Genomic DNA, 19,724 nt, shown 5'->3' with positions numbered 1-19,724 from the left:
TCCCTCTCCCATCCTCTCTGAAATCAGTTTTTTAAAAAATACAGATAAATAAAAAGATGCTCACCTTCACTAGGTATTAGGGAAATGCAAATCAAAACTGTACCCTTGCCCTGGCCAGTGTGGCTTAGTCGTGCACTGCCAGAGGTTCTTTCAGTGACTAACAGGCAGCTGGCAGGAGGAGGCAGGCAAAGGCAGATCTTGGGGTGCCTGGGGCCTTTTGCCCACCTGTTCTTGGGTTGGGTGCTGGTGGAGCCAGCCTCGGTGTGCAGCTTGGTCCTTCCCATGCACACCCAGGCTCAGCAGAGGCAGCCACAAACTCTGAGTCGCTTTGTAACTCCAAACTGGCTGCCCAGGGCCAGTTACAGGCAGCTTCTAACATTGACCTGCACTGGAGTCCCTCCCAAAAGGCCCCAATGGTGGGCTTCAGACAACATCAGGGCAGGACCCAGTTAGCTCCACAAGCAGCATATCCAAAGGTCTATCTCTACAGGCGCCAGACCCTGCTGAGGCAAATTCTGCTTCATGTGATCAGCACCTGCACAGCAGCTTGTGCACTGAGGTCAGGGCTGAGCCTCATAGTCAGCCAGCCTGAGGATTCACTCCATGCACAGATGAGTCAACAGCAACCAAGACTCAACTACAACAGGAGGGCTCACACAAGAGACATTCCTTAAGCACCTAGCTCAGGTGGTCAGGGTCCCTCAGGACACCTACTACAGAAGTCCACCATAGCAGATCTACCTAATATACAGAAACAAACACAGAGAGGCAGCAAAAATGGGGAGACAAAGAAACATGTCCCAAATGAAAGCACAGGAAAAAACTCCAGAAAATGAACTCCAGAAATGAAGGCAAGCAATCGTCCAGATATAGAGTTCAAAACAATGGTTATAAGGATGCTCAAAGAATTTAGTGAGAACTCCAACAGCATCAAAAAGGACACGAACCAGGGGTATGGGCTGGATGGAGGGGGGCAAAAGGGGAGGAAGTGGGGGACATCTGTAGTACTGTCAACAATTAAAAAATATTTTTAAAAGGACACAAATCATAAAGAAGAATCAGTCTGAAATGAAGAATGCACTAGAAGGAATCAACAGTGGGTTAGATGAAGCAGAAAATTGAATCAGTGATTTGGAAGACAAAGTAGCAAGAAACACCCAATCAGAGCAGCAAAAAACAAAAAAGAATTTTAAAAAATGAAGATAGTTTAAGGAACTCTTGGGACAACATGAAGTGTAACAACATCTGCCTCATAAAGGTACCAGAAGGCAAAGAGAGAGAACAAGGAATTGAGAAACTATTTGAAGAAAAAATGGCTAAAAACTTCCCTAACCTGGTGAAGGAAAAACACACACAAGTCTAGGAAGCACAGAGTCCCAAACAAGAAAACCCAAAAAGGCCCATCCCAAGATACATCATAATTAAAATGGTAAAGGTTTCCCTGGCCAGTTTAGCTCAGTGGTTAAAGTGTCAGCCCACAGACCAAAGGGTCTTAGGCCTGATTCCTGGCCAAGAGCATGTACCTCAGTTGCAGGTTTGACCTCAGCCCCTGTTGGGGCATGTTCAGGAGGCAACCAATCAATGTGTCTCTCCCACATCAGTCAATTTCAATCTCTCTCTCTCTCTCTCTCTCTCTCACCCTCCCTCCCTCCTTTTCTCTCCCTCCCTTTCCCTCAATGAAAAAAATATTGTCAGGTGAGGATTTAAAAAAATGGTAAAGGTTAAAGACAAAAGAGAGAATCTTTTTTGTTGTTAATCCTCACCTGGGGATTTTTGTTCCCATTGATTTTTAGAGAGAGAGTGGAGGGGTGGAAGAAGGGAGAGAGTGAAAGAGAGAGAGAAACAATGTGAGAGAGACACATCTTTTGTTTGCCTCCTGTATGCACCCCAACTGGGACCAGGGATGGAACCCACAACCCAGGTATGTGCCCTTGACTAGGAATTGAACCTGCAACCCTTCAGGATGTGTTCTGATGCTCTATCCACTCTCCTAGACAGAGCTCAAGAGAGAATCTTTAAAGCAGCAAGAGAAACACAGTTACCAAAAAAGGAGCTCCCATAAGACTGTCAGATGATTTCTCAACAGAAAGGATTGACATGAAATATTCAAAATGATGAAAAGCTATGAAATACAACCAAAACTACTCTATCCAGCAAGGCTATCATTTAAAATTGAAGGAGAAATAAAGATCTTCCCAGACAAAAACAAAACCAAAGGAGTTCATTACCACCAAACCAGTATTACAAGATGTTAAAGTTATAAACATAGTTATAAAGAATAAAATGGTAATAAATATGTACTTATCAATAATTACTTTAAGAGCCGAGGCCGGTTTGGCTCGGTGGATAGAGCGTCGGCCTGCGGACTGAAAGGTCCCAGGTTCGATTCCGGCCAAGGGCATGTACCTGGGTTGCGGGCACATCCCCAGTGGGAGATGTGCGGGAGGCAGCTGATCGATGTTTCTCTCTCATCGATGTTTCTGACTCTCTATCTCTCTCCCTTCCTCTCTGTAAAAAATCAATAAAATATATTTAAAAAAAAAAAATAATAATTACTTTAAGAATATTTCTTGCCCTAGCCGGCTTGGCTCAGTGGATAGAGCGTCAGCCTGCGGACTGAAGGGTCCCGGGTTTGATTCCGGCCAAGGGCACATGCCTGGGATGCGGGCTCGATCCCCAGTAGGGGGCATGTAGGAGGCAGCCGATCAATGATTCTCTCTCATCGTTGATGTTTCTATCTCTCTCTCCTTCTCTCTTCCTCTGTGAAATCAATAAAGAAATATAAAAAATAAAAAAAAAGAATATTTCTTGATTTTTGTTTTTTAGAGAGAGAAAGGAAGGAAGAGGCAGAGCAAGAGAGCAACATTGATAAGAGAGAGAAACATTGACTACTGCCTCCTGCATGCCTCTCACTGGAGATCAAGCCCAAAACCTGGGCATGTGACCTTACCAGGAACCAAACCAGCAACCTCTGGGTACATGGGATGACACTCAACCAATGGAACCACACCAGCCAGGGCCAATAATTACTTTAAATGTAAATGGCTTATATGCTCCACTCAAAAGACATAGGGTAGCCCTGGTTAGATGGCTCAGTTAGTTGGAACATTGTCCCATACACTTAAAGGTTATGGGTGTGATTCCTGGTCAAGGCACATACCTAGGTTGTGGGTTAGATAACCGGTCGGGATGAGTGCAGGAGGCAACCGATTGATGTTTCTCTATCACATCAATGTCTTTCTGTGTGTGTGTCTCTTTCTCTTTCTCAAATAAAAACAAACATATCATCGGGTGAGAATTAAAAAGACAGACATAGGGTAGCTGAATGAATAAGAAAACAAGACTCACATATATGCTATCTACAAGAGACCCACTCAGAACAAAAGATACACAGAGACTGAAAGTAAAGTATTAGAAAAAGATAAAAATTAAAATGGAAAAATAAAAGCTGGGGTAGTAATACTTATATCAGACATAATAGACTTTCAAAGGCTATAAAAGAGACAAAGAAGGATACTACATAAGGATAAAGAGAGCAATCCAACAAGATGGTATTAACCCTTATAAACATTTATGCATCTAACATAGGAATATATATATATATATATATATATATATATATATATATATATAGCAAATCTTGATGGACATAAAGGGAGAGAGTGACAGTAATACAGTCATAATAGGGGATTTTAACATCTCATTGACATCAATGAATAGGTCTTCCAGACAGAAAACCAAATAATCTTAAATGACACACCAGCAAGATAAATTTAATTGATATTTTCAGAGCATTTCATTCCAAAGCAGCAGAATATACACTATTTTCAAGTGCACATGGAACATTTTCTAGGATAGAGCACATGTTAGGACACAAAACAAGTCTTAATAAATTTAAGAAGATTGAAATCATATCAAGCATCTTCTCTGACCACCATGGTATGAAATGAGAAGTCAATTACAAGAAAAACCTGAAAATACACAAACACATGGAGGCTAAATAACATGGTACTAAACAATGAATGGGTTAGCAATGAGATCAAGGAGGAAACTGAAAGATACTTTGAGAAAAAATAAAACTGGGAACACAACAACCCAAAATCTGTGGGACATAATGAAAGCAGTCCTAGGAGGGAAATTCATAACATTACAGGCCTAACTCAAGAAACAAGAAAAATAGCAAATAAACCATTTAACCTTACACCTACAGGAACTAGAAAAATAACAACAAACAAAGCCTAAAGTGAGTAGAAGAAAGGAAATAATAAAGATGAGAGCGGAAATAAACAAAATAGAGTCTAAAAAAACAAACAAACAAAGGTGAAAGCAAAAGCTGGTTCTCTGTAAAGATAAACAAGGCCTAGCTCAGTGGCTCAGTGGTTGAGCATCCACCTATGAACCAGGAGGCCATGGTCAGATTCCTGGCCCGGGGTTGGGCCCAGGGTTGCAGGCTCAATCCCCAGCAGGAAACAAGCAGGAGGCAGCCCATCAATGATTCTCTCTCATTGATGTTTCTATCTCTTTCTCCCTCTCCCTCTCCCTTTCTCTCTGAAATCAATAAAAAAATATTTTTTTAAAGAAAAGATAAACAAGATGGATAAACCTTTACCCAAACTCACTGAGGGAACAAAAAGAAATGACCTAAACAAATCAGAAATGAAAGAAAAGTAAAACTGACACCACAGAAATACAAAGAATTAAGAAAATATTACAAACAACTATATACCAACAAATTGGACAATCTGGAAGAAATTGATACATTCCTAAAAACATGCACTCTTTCAAAACTGAATCAAGAAGAAACAGAAATATGAAAAGACCTATTACAACTAATGAAATCAAAGCAGTAATCAAAAAATTTTCAACAAATAAAAAGTCCTGGACAAGATGGCTTCACAGGTGAATTTTATCAAACATCTAAAGAAGAACTAACACTTCTCCTTCTCAAACTATTCCACAAATTCAAGAGGAGGGAAAACTCCCAAGTTCATTTTATGAGGCCAGTATTATCCTAATTCCAAAACCAGATAAAGACACTACAAAGAAAGAAAATTATAAGCCAATAGCCCTGATGAACTTCAATGCAAAAATCCTTAACAAAATATTGGCAAACCAAATCCAACAATACAGCAAAACGATCATACACTATCAAGTGGGATTTACTCCTGGAATGCAAGTTTGGCACAAGATCTGCAAATCAATTAATGTGATACACCACAAACAAAAAAGGATAAAAATTATATGGTCATATCAATAGATGCAGAAAAAGATTTGACACTATCCAGCACCCAGATATGATAAAGACTCTCAGCAAAGTGGGAACTGAGGGGACATATCTCAACATAATCAAGGCCATGTATGACAAACCCACTACTAACACCAGACTCAGTGGAGGAAAAGAGAACTAAAAGCATTTCCCTTTAAGTCAGGAACAAGACAGGATAGCCACGCCCACCACTCTTATTCAACATAGTGCTGGAAGCAAGACAAGAAGAAATAAAAGGCATCCAAATTGGAAAGGAAGACATAAATTCTCATTAGTTCCAGATGACATGGTACTGTATATGGAAAACCCTAAAGATTCCACCAAAAAAATTACTAGAACTAAATAAATTCCATAAATAGCGGGAAACAAAATAGCTATTCAGAAATCAGTTGCATTTTTATACACCAACAATGAACTATCAGAAATGGAAACTAAGAAAAAAAATCCAATTTATAATTGCATAAAAAAAAAATACCTAGGAATAAATTTAACCAAGGAGGTGAAAGACCTGTACTCATAAAATTATAAGACACTGAAGAAAGTGAAGCTACAACTAAATGGAAGCACATAACAGACTCATGGATAAAAATAATAATAATAATAACATTGTTAAGATGTCCATACTACTCAATGCAATCTACAAATTTAACACATTTCTTATCAAAATACAAATGTTGTATTTCACAGAACTAGGAGAAATAATCAAAAAATCTCTATGGAACCACAAAATACCCTGACAGCAAACTTGAGAAAGGAGAACGAAGTTGAAGGTATCATACTACCTGATATCAAACTCTATTTCAAGGCTATAGTAATCAAAACATCACGGTACTAGCATAAAAACAGGCATAGAGCAATGAAACAGAATAGAGAGCCCAGAAATAAACCCATGCCAATATGGTCAATTAATATTTGACAAAGGAAGCAAGAAATACAATGAAGTAAAGACAATCTATTCAATAAATGGTGTTGGAAAAATTGCATGCCAAATAAAATCAAACTAGACCACCTTCTTATACTATATACAAGAATAAACTCTAAATGGATTAAAGACTTAAATGTAACACTTGAAACCATAAAACTCCAAGAAGAAAACATAGGCAGTAAAATCTGTTATTTTTCTTAGCAATATGTTTTCTGACATATTTCCTTGGGCAAGGGGAACAAAAGAAAAAAATCAACAAATGGGTCTCCATCAAACTAAAGTTTTTGCACAGCAAAGGAAACCATCAACAAAACAAAAACACAACCTACCGAATGGGTGAAGATATTTGCTAATGACACATCTGGTAAGGAGTTAATATCCAAAATTTACAAAGGAATCGTTCAGCTCAACACCACAAAACCCAAAACAATCCAATTAAAAAATGGGCAAAGGGCCTGAACAAACACTTCTCCAAAGAGGATACACAGATGGCCAATAGACATAGGAAAGGATGCTCAACATGCCTACTCAGAGAAATGCAAATTAAAACCAATGAAATATCACCTCACACCTGTCAGATGGCTATCATCAATAAATCAACAAACAGCAAGTGCTGGGGTGGAGGTGGAGGTGGAGAAAAAGGAACCCTCGTGCACTGTTGGTGGGGGTGCAGATCAGTGCCGCCGCTGCGGAGAACAGTATGGAGTTACCTCAAAAGGTTAAAGATGGAACTGACTTATGATCCAACGATTCTACTTCTGGGTATATACACACGAAGAAACCCAAAACACTAATTCAAAAGAATATAATCACCCCTGTGTTCATTGCAGCGTCGTTCATAATAGCGAAGATATGGAAGCAGCCCAAGTGCCCATCAATAGATGAGTGGATAAAAAAGTGGCGGTACATTTATACAATGGAATATTACTTGTCCATAGAACAGAATGAAATCTTGCCCTTTGCGACAGCATGGATAGACATAGGGGGTATTGTGCTAAGTGAAACAAGTCAATCAGAGAAAGACAAATACCATATAATTGCACTTATATATACGGAATCTAAAGAACAATATAAAGGAATAAACAAAACAGAAACAGACCCACCTACAGAGAACAGACTGATGGTTGCCAGAGGGGAGGGGGATTGGGGAACCGGGTAAAAATGGTGAAGGGATTAAAAGTACAAACTGGTGCTCGCTTCGGCAGCACATATACTAAGAAGTACAAACTGGTAGTTACAAAATAATTACAGGGAAGTAAAGTACTGCATCGCCGTCCCAGCCACCACTCCCCGCCCAGCCCTGCTGGTGGGACTTCAGCTGCTCACCCAGCCCTTAGGGGCCCCTACACAGGGCCTCCCCTTTGCCACAGGTTCCTGGGCTGTTCCTAGCAGCCTCGTGGTATGGTCTGGTCAGTGGCCAAGGGCGAGCTTCCTCACACAACGCGAGCCCCTCTGGGTTGGAAGGAATTAGAGGCCCCAGTTCCTGACCCTGTTCCTCGGGGTGCCACACACACTGACGGCTCTAAACCGGGAGCCATTTTCAGCAACATCGCTGAGCCCAGAGCAGCTCTTCCTGCCACCTCAGGGATCTCACGCCTCAACAACCGGGGTGCAGCCAAGGTCCTGAGAAACGAGTACATTCTCTGCTCCCAAACCAGGCCCCCCACCCTCGCAACCCAGCAGCTGGCCTCACTGAGCCAGAACCACCTTTTTTCTTTTGGGGAGGGGGGGAGAGATCAGTTGCCTCATGTAGGTGCCCTGACTGGAATTGAACCTGCCACCTTCTGGTGCATGGGATGATGCTCCAACCTAAGATTGGCCAGGGCAGAGAGCCACATATATATACTAGAGGCCTGGTGCATGAAATTTGTGCACTCTGGGGGGTCCCTTAGCCCGGCCTCTGCCCTCTTGCAGTCCGGGACCCCTCACTCCTTACCGTCCGCCTACAGCAGAGGCAGGAGAGGTTCCCGCCACCACCACTGTGCTCACCAGCATGAGCCTGGCTTCTGGTTAAGCAGTGCTTCCCCTGTGGGAGCACACTGACCACCAGGGGGCAGCTCCTGTATTGAGCGCCTGCCCCCTGGTGGTCAGTGCACGTCATAGTGACCAGTTGTTCCACTGTTCTGTCGATTTGCATATTAGGGTTTTATTACATAGGATATATATATAATTTTTTTTTTCAGAGAGGAAGGGAGAGGGAGAAGGAGAGAGAGATGGAAACATCAGTGATGAGAGAGACTCATTGATCGGCTGCCTCCTGCACGCCCCACACTGGGGATCGAGCCCACAACCTGGGTACATGCCCAGACCTGGAATCAAACCATGACCTCCTGGTTCATAGGTCAACACTCAACCACTGTGCCCGACTGTCCTTCTAGCAGCCGCAGCTCCGTCCTCAGGAGCCTCCAGCCACTCAGGGGCCTGCCCCAGCCCATGACCAATACCCACCTGGGGGCCACACGGGGCAGTCACCGCCCTCTGCTGACCATCATCCCAGAGGACACATCACCCCATCGGAGACCTGGCTACTCGCCCGGATGGTCAAGATGTTAAACTATTCCCAGTATTACCTGATCTTAGGGCAGAGGCCAGCCCTCCTCCCAGATCACTGGCCCTTCACTTTTGGACAAGAGCTGAGGGACAGACGGAAGACTACCGCCTGTGTAATTATTACAGGATTTGCTACTACAAGTTTTAAAAATGTTTATTGATTTCAGAGAGAGAGGGAGAGAGAGAGACAGACCCCTGCATGCGCCACACCCGGGCAGGCTCCCCAACTGGGAACCAAACCAAGACCTCCTGGCTTATAGGCTGATGCCCAACCACTGAGCCACACCGGCCGGCGCTGCTACAATTTTACTTAGATGTGATGTGTACTTTCTTGGTTACAACGTGCCTCCCCTGACGTCTCACGTATCTGCTGCCCAGGCTGTTAAACAGGGTGGGTTGTTTGTTAGCTGCCGAGGCATCCACGTTGCAGCCGGCTACCTCCAGCAGACACGGTGCCCCATGGAGAAGGAGAGCCAGGCCGTCCCACCCCCCACCTCCCCATGAAGTTCCCTGTGTTTTAGAGATCTCAGGTGGCTCAGACACTAACTGGCCGCTGGTTTTTCCTTCCCGCGCTTTAATCCCCACACTGATGTCTTACATTCACCAATAAAGAGTGAACTGGCAAAACCCTGGGCCCCAGTAAAAGCAGAACCCCAGGCCGTGCATTGCTCACAAGTTCCCGGTGCTGCTGCTGGGCTGGGCACCCCACTCTGAGAACCCTGCTCCGACGGCAACACTCCCGCCCCTAAAGCTCGAACTCTAGTTGGAGATGGTCAAGGACACAGGTGAGTCCGATGGAGCACAATCAGCCTCACCCGGGGAGCAACTAGCCGGTTGCAGCAAGAAAAACCACACAACCTGATTCCAGTTTGAGCTGCTGCCACGCCAGGGTGCTCACGGAGGCAGCTCAGCCTGCTGCCAGCCAGCCTCCACTTTGCCCCAGGGTCCCCCACCACCAGCATGTTCCCCACCGGCCGGCTCTGCAGGGCGGGACCCCAGCTGCCACTCATGATGGCAACCGCAGCCACCTGGGGCCTGTTAGCTCAGGTGCCCAGCACACTGCACCTCAGCTCTGTGATGCCTCCCGCCGACCGCCCTGCCCTGGTGTAGAGGGGGCCCCTCACAGCACAGGGCTCCCTGCCTGGGTGACCGGCGCCTCCACCAGGCCGCCTGTGAGTCACGCACTGGGCCGCCTGCCTTCCACAGCTCATCCCCGCTCCCACGCCCACTTCTCTGAGCCTCAGTCACACAGCCATTCTGCATCTCCACTTGGTCTAACGTGGCCCAGGGCTGCTTATGTGATCCTGGCAACAGCTATCCCCTCCCCTGCGGGCCTGGCCAGGGTGTCAAACCACATCCTGCGTGAGTGCACCCAAATCAAACTCTCCCGTGCCCACATATCCACGTTAGGGCCTGCCCCTCCCCTGGATGGAGCAGCCTCAGTGCACAGCCCCCCGAACTCTGCCGCCCGGGCCACCACCTGCTGCCTGGCCCGTGGGCAGCTCCCTGGGCAGAGACTCTCTCTCCCTTCCCCTCAGCCCCGGCCCCGCACATGGTTGTGGCCAGGAGCAGAGGGGGCTGATGCCAGGGTGCCCGTGTCCTGCAGGCTCGGCAGACCCGCCTGGGTAGAGGTTTAACCGTGGGGAACTTGGCTGCTCGTGACTAGACCCTGGGCCCAGGCCTCAGCTTTCTCCTGGCGGCGGGCAGGAGGGAGAGCCCTGCTGTGCGCCCGGGGAGGCTGCTGGTAGCTTGTAACTGCCTATAAATCACTCTCCGCTTTTTCTTTTCCCGAAGACCCCATTGTGCTTAGCAACAGACACAGCATTTCACCGTCCTTATAGTTTCTCCCTCCATTTTCCTCCAACCCCTGACGTCTGGAACCCACAAGTGGATTCTCTCCCACCTGAGTGCCACCCCAGGTCCTCAGCGGTCGTTTAACAATTTCACTGTTACCTTGTGCCGGCGGTGAGGGGGTCCTGGTGGCCAGCCGGCAGCCGCTGCTCCAACGCCAGAATCCCATCCTAGCACCCGCCTTCTGGGACCCACCCGGGGTCCCAACGGCCACAGCTCGAGCGCCCCAGGGAGCAGGTTCTGGATGAAGATTCCGATTCAGAAAGTCTGTCGGAGAGCACTCCCGGATCAACGCCGTGGAAGGGACGGAAGGAGAGACAGTTTCAACACTAACCCAAGTTTGGGGTAAGAGACTGGGCCTTTAAAAGCCCCATGGACCAATCAGGGACGAGGGTTGCCCAGCAAGGAGGCATGACCCTGGTCAAGATGATTCCCTTCAGCTGAGAACATTTGCAGAGAAGATGGACAGCTGAGGGCTGGGAGTTATTCCTGGGGGTTCATCACGGCTGGTCTATGACTGGTCCGTGGCTGGTTCGTGACTGGTCCGTGGCTGGTCGGTGGCTGGTAGGTGACGGGTGACATTCTCCGGATGTGGATTGTGGACGTCTTCCTAATCAGTTCAGGTGTTTCAGTTAATTAGGAAGCAAGTCCGTGGGCAGACAGAGAGGCGGGGCAGCCTGGACCAGGCCTGTTACGTGGGCCCTGCCCTAGGGGATGTGTTTGTAAACTGACACAGACTCTCGACCAAACGTGGAACTTTTTGCTAAACTGTGCTTTTCAGAATAACACTGAATTCAAAAAAGTATATTTGGAACAACTTCGGTATGTTAGACTACTTTTTCAACTATAATTTTTATGAATTTTACATGAAGATCAAGTATTCCTGATGAGAATGTAAAGCTTAATTGAGATGTGTTGTAAGTGCAAATTACACACTGAATTTCAAAGACTTAGTATGAGAAGACGAATGTAAAATGTATCATTAATAATTTTAAAATGTTTGATTCCATGTTGAAATGATAATATGTAGATGTATTGAGTTAAATAAAATATATCAATAAAATTAAATCACCTATTTCTTTTGACTTTTTAAGTAAGGTTACCAGATGATTTAAAATAACTTATTTGGGCCAGGCTGGCGTGGCTCAGTGGCTGAGCATCGACCTATGAACCAGGAGATCACAGTTCGATTCCTGGTCAGGGCACATGCCCGGGTTGCAAACTTGATCCCCGGTGTGGGGCATGCAGGGGGCAGCCAATCAATGATTCTCTCTCATCATTGATGTGTCTATCTCTCTCTCCCTCTCCCTTCCTCTATGAAATCAATAAAATATATTTTAAAAAATGAAATAACTTATTTGGCTCATATTACTTCTTTTGTACAACGCTGGGTTAGAAGAAAGTCAGAGGCCAGACACAACCATGCGATTTTCACATTGGCCACCAGGTGGCAGCCTTCTACCAGGACTGCGGTTTTCAGCAACCTGGAGGCCGCCTCCTACAAGATCAAAAATTTTTTTTCGAAGATCAATCTTCAAGGAACTTTAGAGAGAAACATCAAGATGGGGAGACAACTGGGGGAAAGACCTGGGAGACGAGAGAATGATTTGAACCGGGATTGTGTGGTCATCGCTGTGGGCTCAGCTGTGGGAGGATAAAGTAGGAAACGAACTGTCAGGATTCTGTCTGCTCCAACTCCAGCGCATTGGGGCGATGGTGCCTGCCCCAGCCCACCTGGGAAGCCAGTGCAGCTGCCCTCCGAATAAGTGGGAGGTGCAGGTGGTCTGTGCAGTGAGGAGCCAGGAGGACAGGGAGACCACCCCACAGCGGGGCCGCTGAGTGGGGAATGGAGCCCAGAGCAGTTTCTTGGTGGGACCAGCAGTGAGTAGTTGTGGCTTTCTGGCACCTAGAGCTCGTCCACTGCCTCCCATTGGACTGACCCCCGCTGGGGACTTAGGCCTCACTCCATGTTGCGGGCCCTAGTCTGCGGAAATGTGCCCTCACAGGCCAAATACAGAGAACTCTGAGAACCTCAGTTAAACTCAAAAACTAAAGCTTCAATAAAAAAAATAATTACAATAGCTCAAAACCCTCAAATATGTTTAAATCCGTGAGTACATAATTATCCTAAATAACAAAATTAATTGGGTCACTTTTGGGGGATGATAGAGAACAAATTCATTATCTTAAACATCCATAAAGGAAAAAAAATGTAAAAAAAATCTGTAAAGGAAAAAGAAGTAAGCGTAGGCCCTGCATGAACAGTCCAACTGGATAACTGAGTGAAAGGGGGGGAGCCAGCTCTCTGGGGGTCTTCTGGACGGTAAAGGAGAAAGCAATGTTAGAGTTAAGTCCCACCACTGCGCAAGCCCCCAGAGAACTGACAGACTCAGGCACCGACCTCACAAAAAAGAAACAGCCAGTCCTGGCGCTCCCTGATGAAGGAAGCCAGTCCCACCTACCTCTGATCAAGCCTCTAGATTTAACTGCGGAATCTCATCAAGCAGAGGAACAAAGCGGGAGCAATGGTGCCCACCTCTGGCACAGGAGCTACACAGTTTCGTGTGTGTGCCATGTGGGGGCACCTGGGGCCTGAAGCAGGAAGGGTGAGGACCAGATGCTTGTTCTGGGGCACTGGGTGTGGAGGGGGCGAAAGGCAGAGAAGGGAGCCTGGGGCATGTCATGTGGTGGAGTGAGAGGCCTTCCTGGGTGGGGTATCTTGGTCCCAATGCCCACCCCTCAGGGCTATGGACTGCATAGCCTGCCCTGGGACTCCTGCCTTCCGGAAAGCTCCATGGGCCAAAGCTGGCTCCAGCAAGTAGGACCCGAATTCGCCCCCAGGGAGGATGAGATACAACGGCAGCTTCCTGAGAAGCGGGGTGGGGCGGGTGTTGTCGGGACACCTGCACCCTGGAACGCGAGTGGTGATGCCGCCCCCTGGTGGGTCACAGGGGAACTGCAGCCCCACACCCCTCAGCCACACAGACACGCGGAGTCAGTGTTCCTGTACAGATGCTTTTATTGGGGACACTCGGGGTTGGGAGGGCAGGGGCCGCGGGTTCAGTTGTTGGCCAGGATCTCCTCAACCCAGGGCATGAGCTCCGTGACCCGGGCGTACACGGCAGGCGTGGAGGTGGAGCAGGTGCCGCTGCCCCAGGACACGATGCCCACCAGGGTCCAGGCTCCATCCTTCTGGCAGACCAGGGGGCCACCAGAGTCGCCCTGCAGGAGGAGGAGAGGGCTTGGGTCCCAGCCTGAGAGGGTGCGGGGGCCCTAGTGCGCCCTGACCTGGCTGAGCCCGGGGCGGGGGCTGCAGAGAAAGGACAGTGTGGGCCTGGCCGGCAGGGGATGCTGAGAGCTGGTCAAACCGGCCACCTCCTTCTGGAGGCCACCGTCCTACATGGGCCGAGGACGTCCAGCTCACGGGGTTGGGGGGTATCGGATGCCCCTGGGAAGCCCAGAGCGAGCCCTCCCGGGGGCACCGGTGAGTGCCCGCCTGGCGTGGTCACAGGGCAAGGAGGGGGGTTAAGCAGACAGATCCCGGCCTGATGGGGGTGGGGGGGTGGGGGGGCCGAGGTCGTGGGGGCCCGAGGCCCGCGGCAGCCATACCATGCAGGAGGAGACGCCGCTGGCGCCGGCGCAGACCATCACGTCGGCGATCTTGTTGCCCCAGAACTTCTTGCACTCGGCGTTGGACAGGAGGGGCAGGGCCGCCTGCTGCAGCTTCTCAGGGGTCTTGTTGGCTGGAGGGGGGGGGGGGGGGGGTCAGCACTGCTCGCCCCACAGCCGGCCCGTCCTGCCCGCCCCCGCGGGTCCTCATCCTTAGCAACACGATGGCCGATGGCCGTGGGCACAGAGCTCCCCTCCCTCAGGCCCCACCAGCGTCCGTGGGGCGCGGCTGCTCTGGTTCCACACAAACCCCCCACGGGGTGAGGGCCGGCGGGGCCTGCAGGGACCCCCTCCACCCCCTTCCTGCTGCCTCCGTCCTGTTCCAGCACCAGCCGGAGCCGTGGCCCGAGGAGAGTGTAGGAGGCTGCAGGGGAATCAGGCAGGGCCAGCAGCCCGGGAGGGGGACCAGGCCCCACTCTCAGAACCGGAACCAGACCTGGACCTCACTCCCAGCCCAGATGGCAGCGAGCGGGCCGCTCCCCTCTCCTGGGTCTGGGGAGAGGCGAGGCAGGCCCTGCCCTGCGGGTGCCCAGGTGTTTCTCAGCATCTAACTGTTCACCCTCATTTACTAAGCCATGCTCACCCTGTGTGGCAGGCGGCTAATTAACAGGGTTAAGTAAAGAAATGAAGATTGCCCTGACGGCTTGGCTCAGTGGATAGAGCACGGCCTGCGGACTCAGGGGTCCCAGGTTCGATTTGGTTAAGAGCATTTGGGGCACATCCCCAGTGGGGAGTGTGCAGGGGGCAGCTGATCGATGTTTCTAACTCTCTGTCCCTCTCACTTCCTCTCTGTAAAAAATCAATAAAATATATTTTAAAAAAAAGAAATGGAAGATTTATGACTAATAATTTATGACTAATGGAATTTAGAACAAAAAAAAACCAAGAGCCCTATCTCCCGCCTGGAGACCGCCTCGCAGGCAGCCCGACCACACGGTGCGGGAGGCCCCCCCTCACGGTTGTACTTGGTCTTGCCCCAGCCCCCCCCACCCTTGTACTTGGTCTTGCCCCAGCCCCCCTCACCCTTGTACTTGGTCTTGCCCCAGCCCCCCTCACCGTTGTACTTGGTCTTGCCCCAGTCCCCCTCACCGTTGTACTTGGTCTTGCCCCAGCCCCCCCTCACCGTTGTACTTGGTCTTGCCCCAGCCCCCCCTCACCGTTGTACTTGGTCTTGCCCCAGCCCCCCCCACCCTTGTACTTGGTCTTGCCCCAGCCCCCCCCTCACCGTTGTACTTGGTCTTGCCCCAGCCCCCCCCCTCACCGTTGTACTTGGTCTTGCCCCAGCCCCCCCCTCACCGTTGTACTTGGTCTTGCCCCAGCCGGTTGTGGCGCACATGGTGCCGGCGGGGAAGTCGTCGTCGGCGCTGGGCAGGCACACGGCGGACACGGTCTCGGAGAAGCGGGCGGGCGTGGCCAGCTTCAGCAGGGTGATGTCGTTGCGGACGGTGAACATGCTGAACTTGGGGTTCTTGAACACCTGTGGGCAGGGCAGGCCGCGAAGGCGAGGCCCTGGGGTCACTCCGCCATCGGCCGCTTTCAAGGAGCCAACTCCTCTCCCTCCCCCCCACCCAGAGCCGGGCGGAGCCTGGACCAGAGCTCCGAGCCCCCCACAGCCCCCGCCCGTCCGCGGCGGCTACCTTTTCGATCTTCAGGACCTGGATGTTCTCCGCATCGGAGCCCTGGTCAAACTCTCCGGCCACGACCAGGTGGGAGGTCCTGGCGGGAGATGGGGGTTAGGGACCAGCACAGCCTGCCCCCCCGCCTGGCCCCCCGGAGCCGCCTGGGCCTCACCTGACGCCGCAGTGGGCAGCAGTCACCACCCAGTCCTCGCTGATGAGGGAGCCCCCGCAGAAGTGGAAGCCGGTTTTGTCCTGGAGGAGGACGGGAGGTCAGTGCCGGTCGGACAGCGGCAGCCCTTGCGGGCCCCCCACCCCAGCGTGACCCTCACTCACCTGCAGGGACACCTGCCAGGGCCAGGAGCCGGGGACGGCGTCCTCCCCATTGACGATCCTGGACAGGCCGCTCAGCACGGGGTGGATGGCGGGGACCCCGCAGCCTGGGTGCGGGGACAGGAAGGGAGTGAGGAAGGACTGGGCCTGGAGCCGTCTGCAGAAACCCTGGTTCCTTCCGCTGCCACCCGGGGCACAGGCCCCACTGCGCTCCCTCCACCCCCGCAACCTGTGGGCTCAGGACCCCTGCAGCCTGGGACCGGGCACCTTGCAGGATGCGCAGCAGGGAGCGGGGTGCAGAGCAGGCGCTGAGGGGCCCGCCCCTCCTTGCTGAGACCTCAGCCTTCAAAGCTAACGGTCCTCAGTAAACCGGGAGCAAACCACTAACCTCACAGGCAAAGCTCACCGATGAGATGTGTGTGTGTGTGGGGTGGGGGGGATTATAACCCAAGTGCACGGGCATGGGGAGCGCTGACCCGCCCAAACTACTCATTGTACAGAATTTTTGTTCCTTAATCCTCCTATATAATAAAAGGCTAATATGCAAATCGACCGAACCGCAGAACGACCAGTCGCTATGACGTGCACTGACCACCAGGGGGCAGATGCTCAACGCAGGAGCTGCCCCCTGGTGGTCAGTGCACGCTCACAGGGGGAGCACCGCTCAGCCATAAGCTGGGCTGACCGCTGGCAAGCGCAGCCGCCCGCCTCCAGGGCAGCGCTAAGGATGCTGGACTGCGGCTCAGCCTAAACTGTCAGCGGACATCCCCGAGGGCTCCCGACTGCAAAAGGGCGCAGGCCGGGCTGAGGGACCCTCCCCCCTGAGTGCACAATGTCTGCACTGGGCCTCTAGTTAATAAAACAACTTTGAAAGGACACACTGAGGAAACAGAAACCCAAGGACTTAAATGGTCGCAGGAGAATGAGAAGAGACAGGTGCTCAATGTGACCATGGCACACCTGGGGCAGGACCCGCACGTTCTCCCCTGGGAGCCGGTGCGGCAACTTGTGACCCCGACAGCCCAGCAGGCCGCCTGCCCCTCCAGCCGGTGGGACAGGGAGGTGGACCAGCCCCTCACTGAAGGTTGTTACCGCCCAAACATGTCGTCATAATCATCTAGTTCTTGTCTCAGCAAACAGGATTAGCAGCACCCGGGGATGTATTTACACAGCTGAGCATTTCACGGCGTTAAAATGAGTGAGCCCCACTCCATGGGGACAAATCTACAACATTTCATGGGTGGGAAAAGCTAAAACTGGCACGGAGGGTCCTGCCTTTTATGTAAGTTTTCACGAAGGTTATACTTCGTGGATTTATAAATATGTAGTAATTTGTAAAAACCCGCACAGAACTGAGACACAGCAAGTTCAGGTGCGGCTTCACCGGCCAAGGGGAGGCGGGAGGAGGCAGAGGGGGCTCTCGCTGAATCTAGTGGGTGTTTTATAAGAAATACCTCAAACAAATCTGCTAAAGGGGTAACTTTTGCTAAACCCTGATGGTGCAGGGTTGTCATAGAATTTTCTGTATTTTTAATGATTTCATTTGTTAAAATAGAAAATAAAACGTTAGCAAGTGCCTGAACATGAATAAAGAACCCGGGCCTCCACCTTGGGGGTGTCTGTGACCACACCTTACTCTGCCCACAGCACCAGCCTGGGCCGCTTCTGGGGCCTCAGCCCTCCGTGCAGTCCCGGCTGGACTTTTCCTCCCGCCGGGTGCAGGGAGTGAGGGTGCAGGGCATGAGGCCGTGAGACTCAGCCCCAGAAGCCCTCTGCTCCCTACAGCCTCCGCCTGCCTCTCCCTGTCCAGGCCTGCAGGTGCAGGGAAGGGGACTCACAGCTTCCTGTTGGCCAGGCCCTAGGGTTTGCTCCGGACAGAGCCCCTCTGTCCCTGGGGTCACTGGGGACTTAGGGACCTTCTCCCCGCCTCCTCCCAGGCCTGGCTGCACACACTCACCGAAGGCGGCTTCCACGAGGGCGAAGCAGGAGAGGAACCAGAGGAAGGCCATGTTGCTCCGTGTGGGAATGTGCAGTGCCTGGGCGAGGGCTCCCTTTTATGTCCCCTGGGGCTCCTCACCCCCCTGGCCCTGCCCAGTCAGAGAAGCCGGAGAGCCACCCGCCCTGTTCTCTGGGGACCTTGGCGATAAGTGGGGGCCAAGCCCCTCTGGCAGCCAGGCTGGCTCTCAGCCTGGGACACGCCAGCCCCTGGGAAAGGGGCAGCTGCCCTGCCCAACGTCACCCATTAGACTTGGCAACACCAGGCACCCCAAGGGCGCTGCGGGCAAAGCCAGCATCCCACCAGGGATCAAAGAATTCACGCAAAGAAGCCCAACTGGTCGTCGCCGGGAGGCCTCCAGTCCCGTAAACGCAGGCTGCAGGTCCTCAGCAGAGTGCTCGATGCATCCCTCCTCAGAGATCAAGTCTTATACAGATATTCTGGGTTACCCAGGGGCCCCCTCGAAACCAGCCCAGCCAAGCAGCTTCAGGGCGGGTGTGAGGGTGTGTGGGGGCCTAAGGAGTCGCCCCACGGTGGCCACCAGCAGGTCATAGTTGCTGGCCGTCCATGTTTACCACTGGGTTCCACGAATTCTCTTCTATGATAATTCACAATGTAAGGAACTATTCCTCACATAAAGCTTTTGTCTCATAAAATGAGGCTTTGATTCCACACCTTTAAAGGATGTGCTGAGGAAACAGAAGATAAGTGATGTAATTGTCACAGAACAACGAGAGAAGGACAGGCGTGTGTGTGCATCTGCCATAAGTGGAGGCGGAATGGCTTCTGTAGGCTCCTCCTCTCCCTGGGCCAGGCACCCACAGGAACAGAGCATGCGCCACCCTTGCCCTCGGGGGTCCCAGACCCCAGGGAGAGACAGGTACTAAAACAAATAAGAATATAATGATTTTTGTGGCGTTATTTACAATAGCCAAGATATGAAAGCAACCCAAGTGCCCGTCAATAGATGGTGGATAAAAAAGCTGTGGTACATATATACAATGGAATATTACTTGGCCATAAAAAAATAAAATCTCACCATTTGTGACAGCATGGATGGACCTCAAGGGTATTATACCAAGTGAAATAAGTCAGTCAGAGAAAGACCAATACCATATGCTCTCACTTACATGTGGAATCTAAAAACAAAACCAACCAACCAACATAGAAACAGACTCATAGATACAGAGAACAGACTGATGGTGCCAGACAGGAAGGAAGTTAGGGGACTGGGTGAAAGAGGTGAAGGGATGAAGAAGTACAGATTGGGGGGTGGCTGGGAGGAGGGGAATGGAAGAGATTAACCACAGAACATATATGCATATATGCATAACCCATGGACACAGACATGAGCATGGGGAAGACCTGGGGCAGGGTAGGGGTTGGGCGGAGGGGGGCAAAAAGGGAGAACATGGGAGACATCTGTAACACTGTTAACAATAAAAAGAAGACAGCTGATTTCCACCGCCAGTCGGCCTGGTGGTCAAATCCCTCTAGTGTTAACTACAACAATTAAGG

General features: G+C 50.6%; 1 protein-coding gene across 1 annotated transcript; it reads right to left on the bottom strand.

The window, feature by feature from the left end:
- Positions 1–13,593: 13,593 nt before the first annotated feature.
- LOC138997022 (chymotrypsinogen B) lies at positions 13,594–18,258 on the bottom strand. The gene is made up of 7 exons (XM_070398385.1): positions 18,168–18,258; positions 16,214–16,317; positions 16,053–16,132; positions 15,899–15,977; positions 15,558–15,738; positions 14,202–14,335; positions 13,594–13,814 (listed from the first exon to the last, which is right to left on the bottom strand). The coding sequence occupies exons 1-7, from the start codon at positions 18,217–18,219 to the stop codon at positions 13,653–13,655; spliced, it is 792 nt and encodes a 263-aa protein (XP_070254486.1). The 5' UTR covers positions 18,220–18,258; the 3' UTR covers positions 13,594–13,652.
- Positions 18,259–19,724: the final 1,466 nt, after the last annotated feature.

This window comes from Myotis yumanensis, unplaced genomic scaffold (assembly GCF_028538775.1).
Source record: "Myotis yumanensis isolate MYYU_CA2020_CCGP unplaced genomic scaffold, mMyoYum1.0.hap1 SCAF_18, whole genome shotgun sequence".
Lineage (NCBI taxonomy): Eukaryota > Metazoa > Chordata > Mammalia > Chiroptera > Vespertilionidae > Myotis > Myotis yumanensis.
This window is presented reverse-complemented; position numbering and strand designations above follow the sequence as displayed.

What these genes read in the sequence shown, in the direction of transcription:
- LOC138997022 (XM_070398385.1), bottom strand. Translation starts at nt 18,219, where the DNA reads ATGGCCTTCCTCTGGTTCCTCTCCTGCTTCGCCCTCGTGGAAGCCGCC. An exon ending in CCTGGCAGGTGTCCCTGCAG is followed by an intron (nt 16,133 to 16,213) that starts GTGAGTGAGGGT and finishes GTCCTCCTCCAG; the next exon opens with GACAAAACCGGCTTCCACTT. An exon ending in AGGTCCTGAAGATCGAAAAG is followed by an intron (nt 15,739 to 15,898) that starts GTAGCCGCCGCG and finishes CCCTGCCCACAG; the next exon opens with GTGTTCAAGAACCCCAAGTT.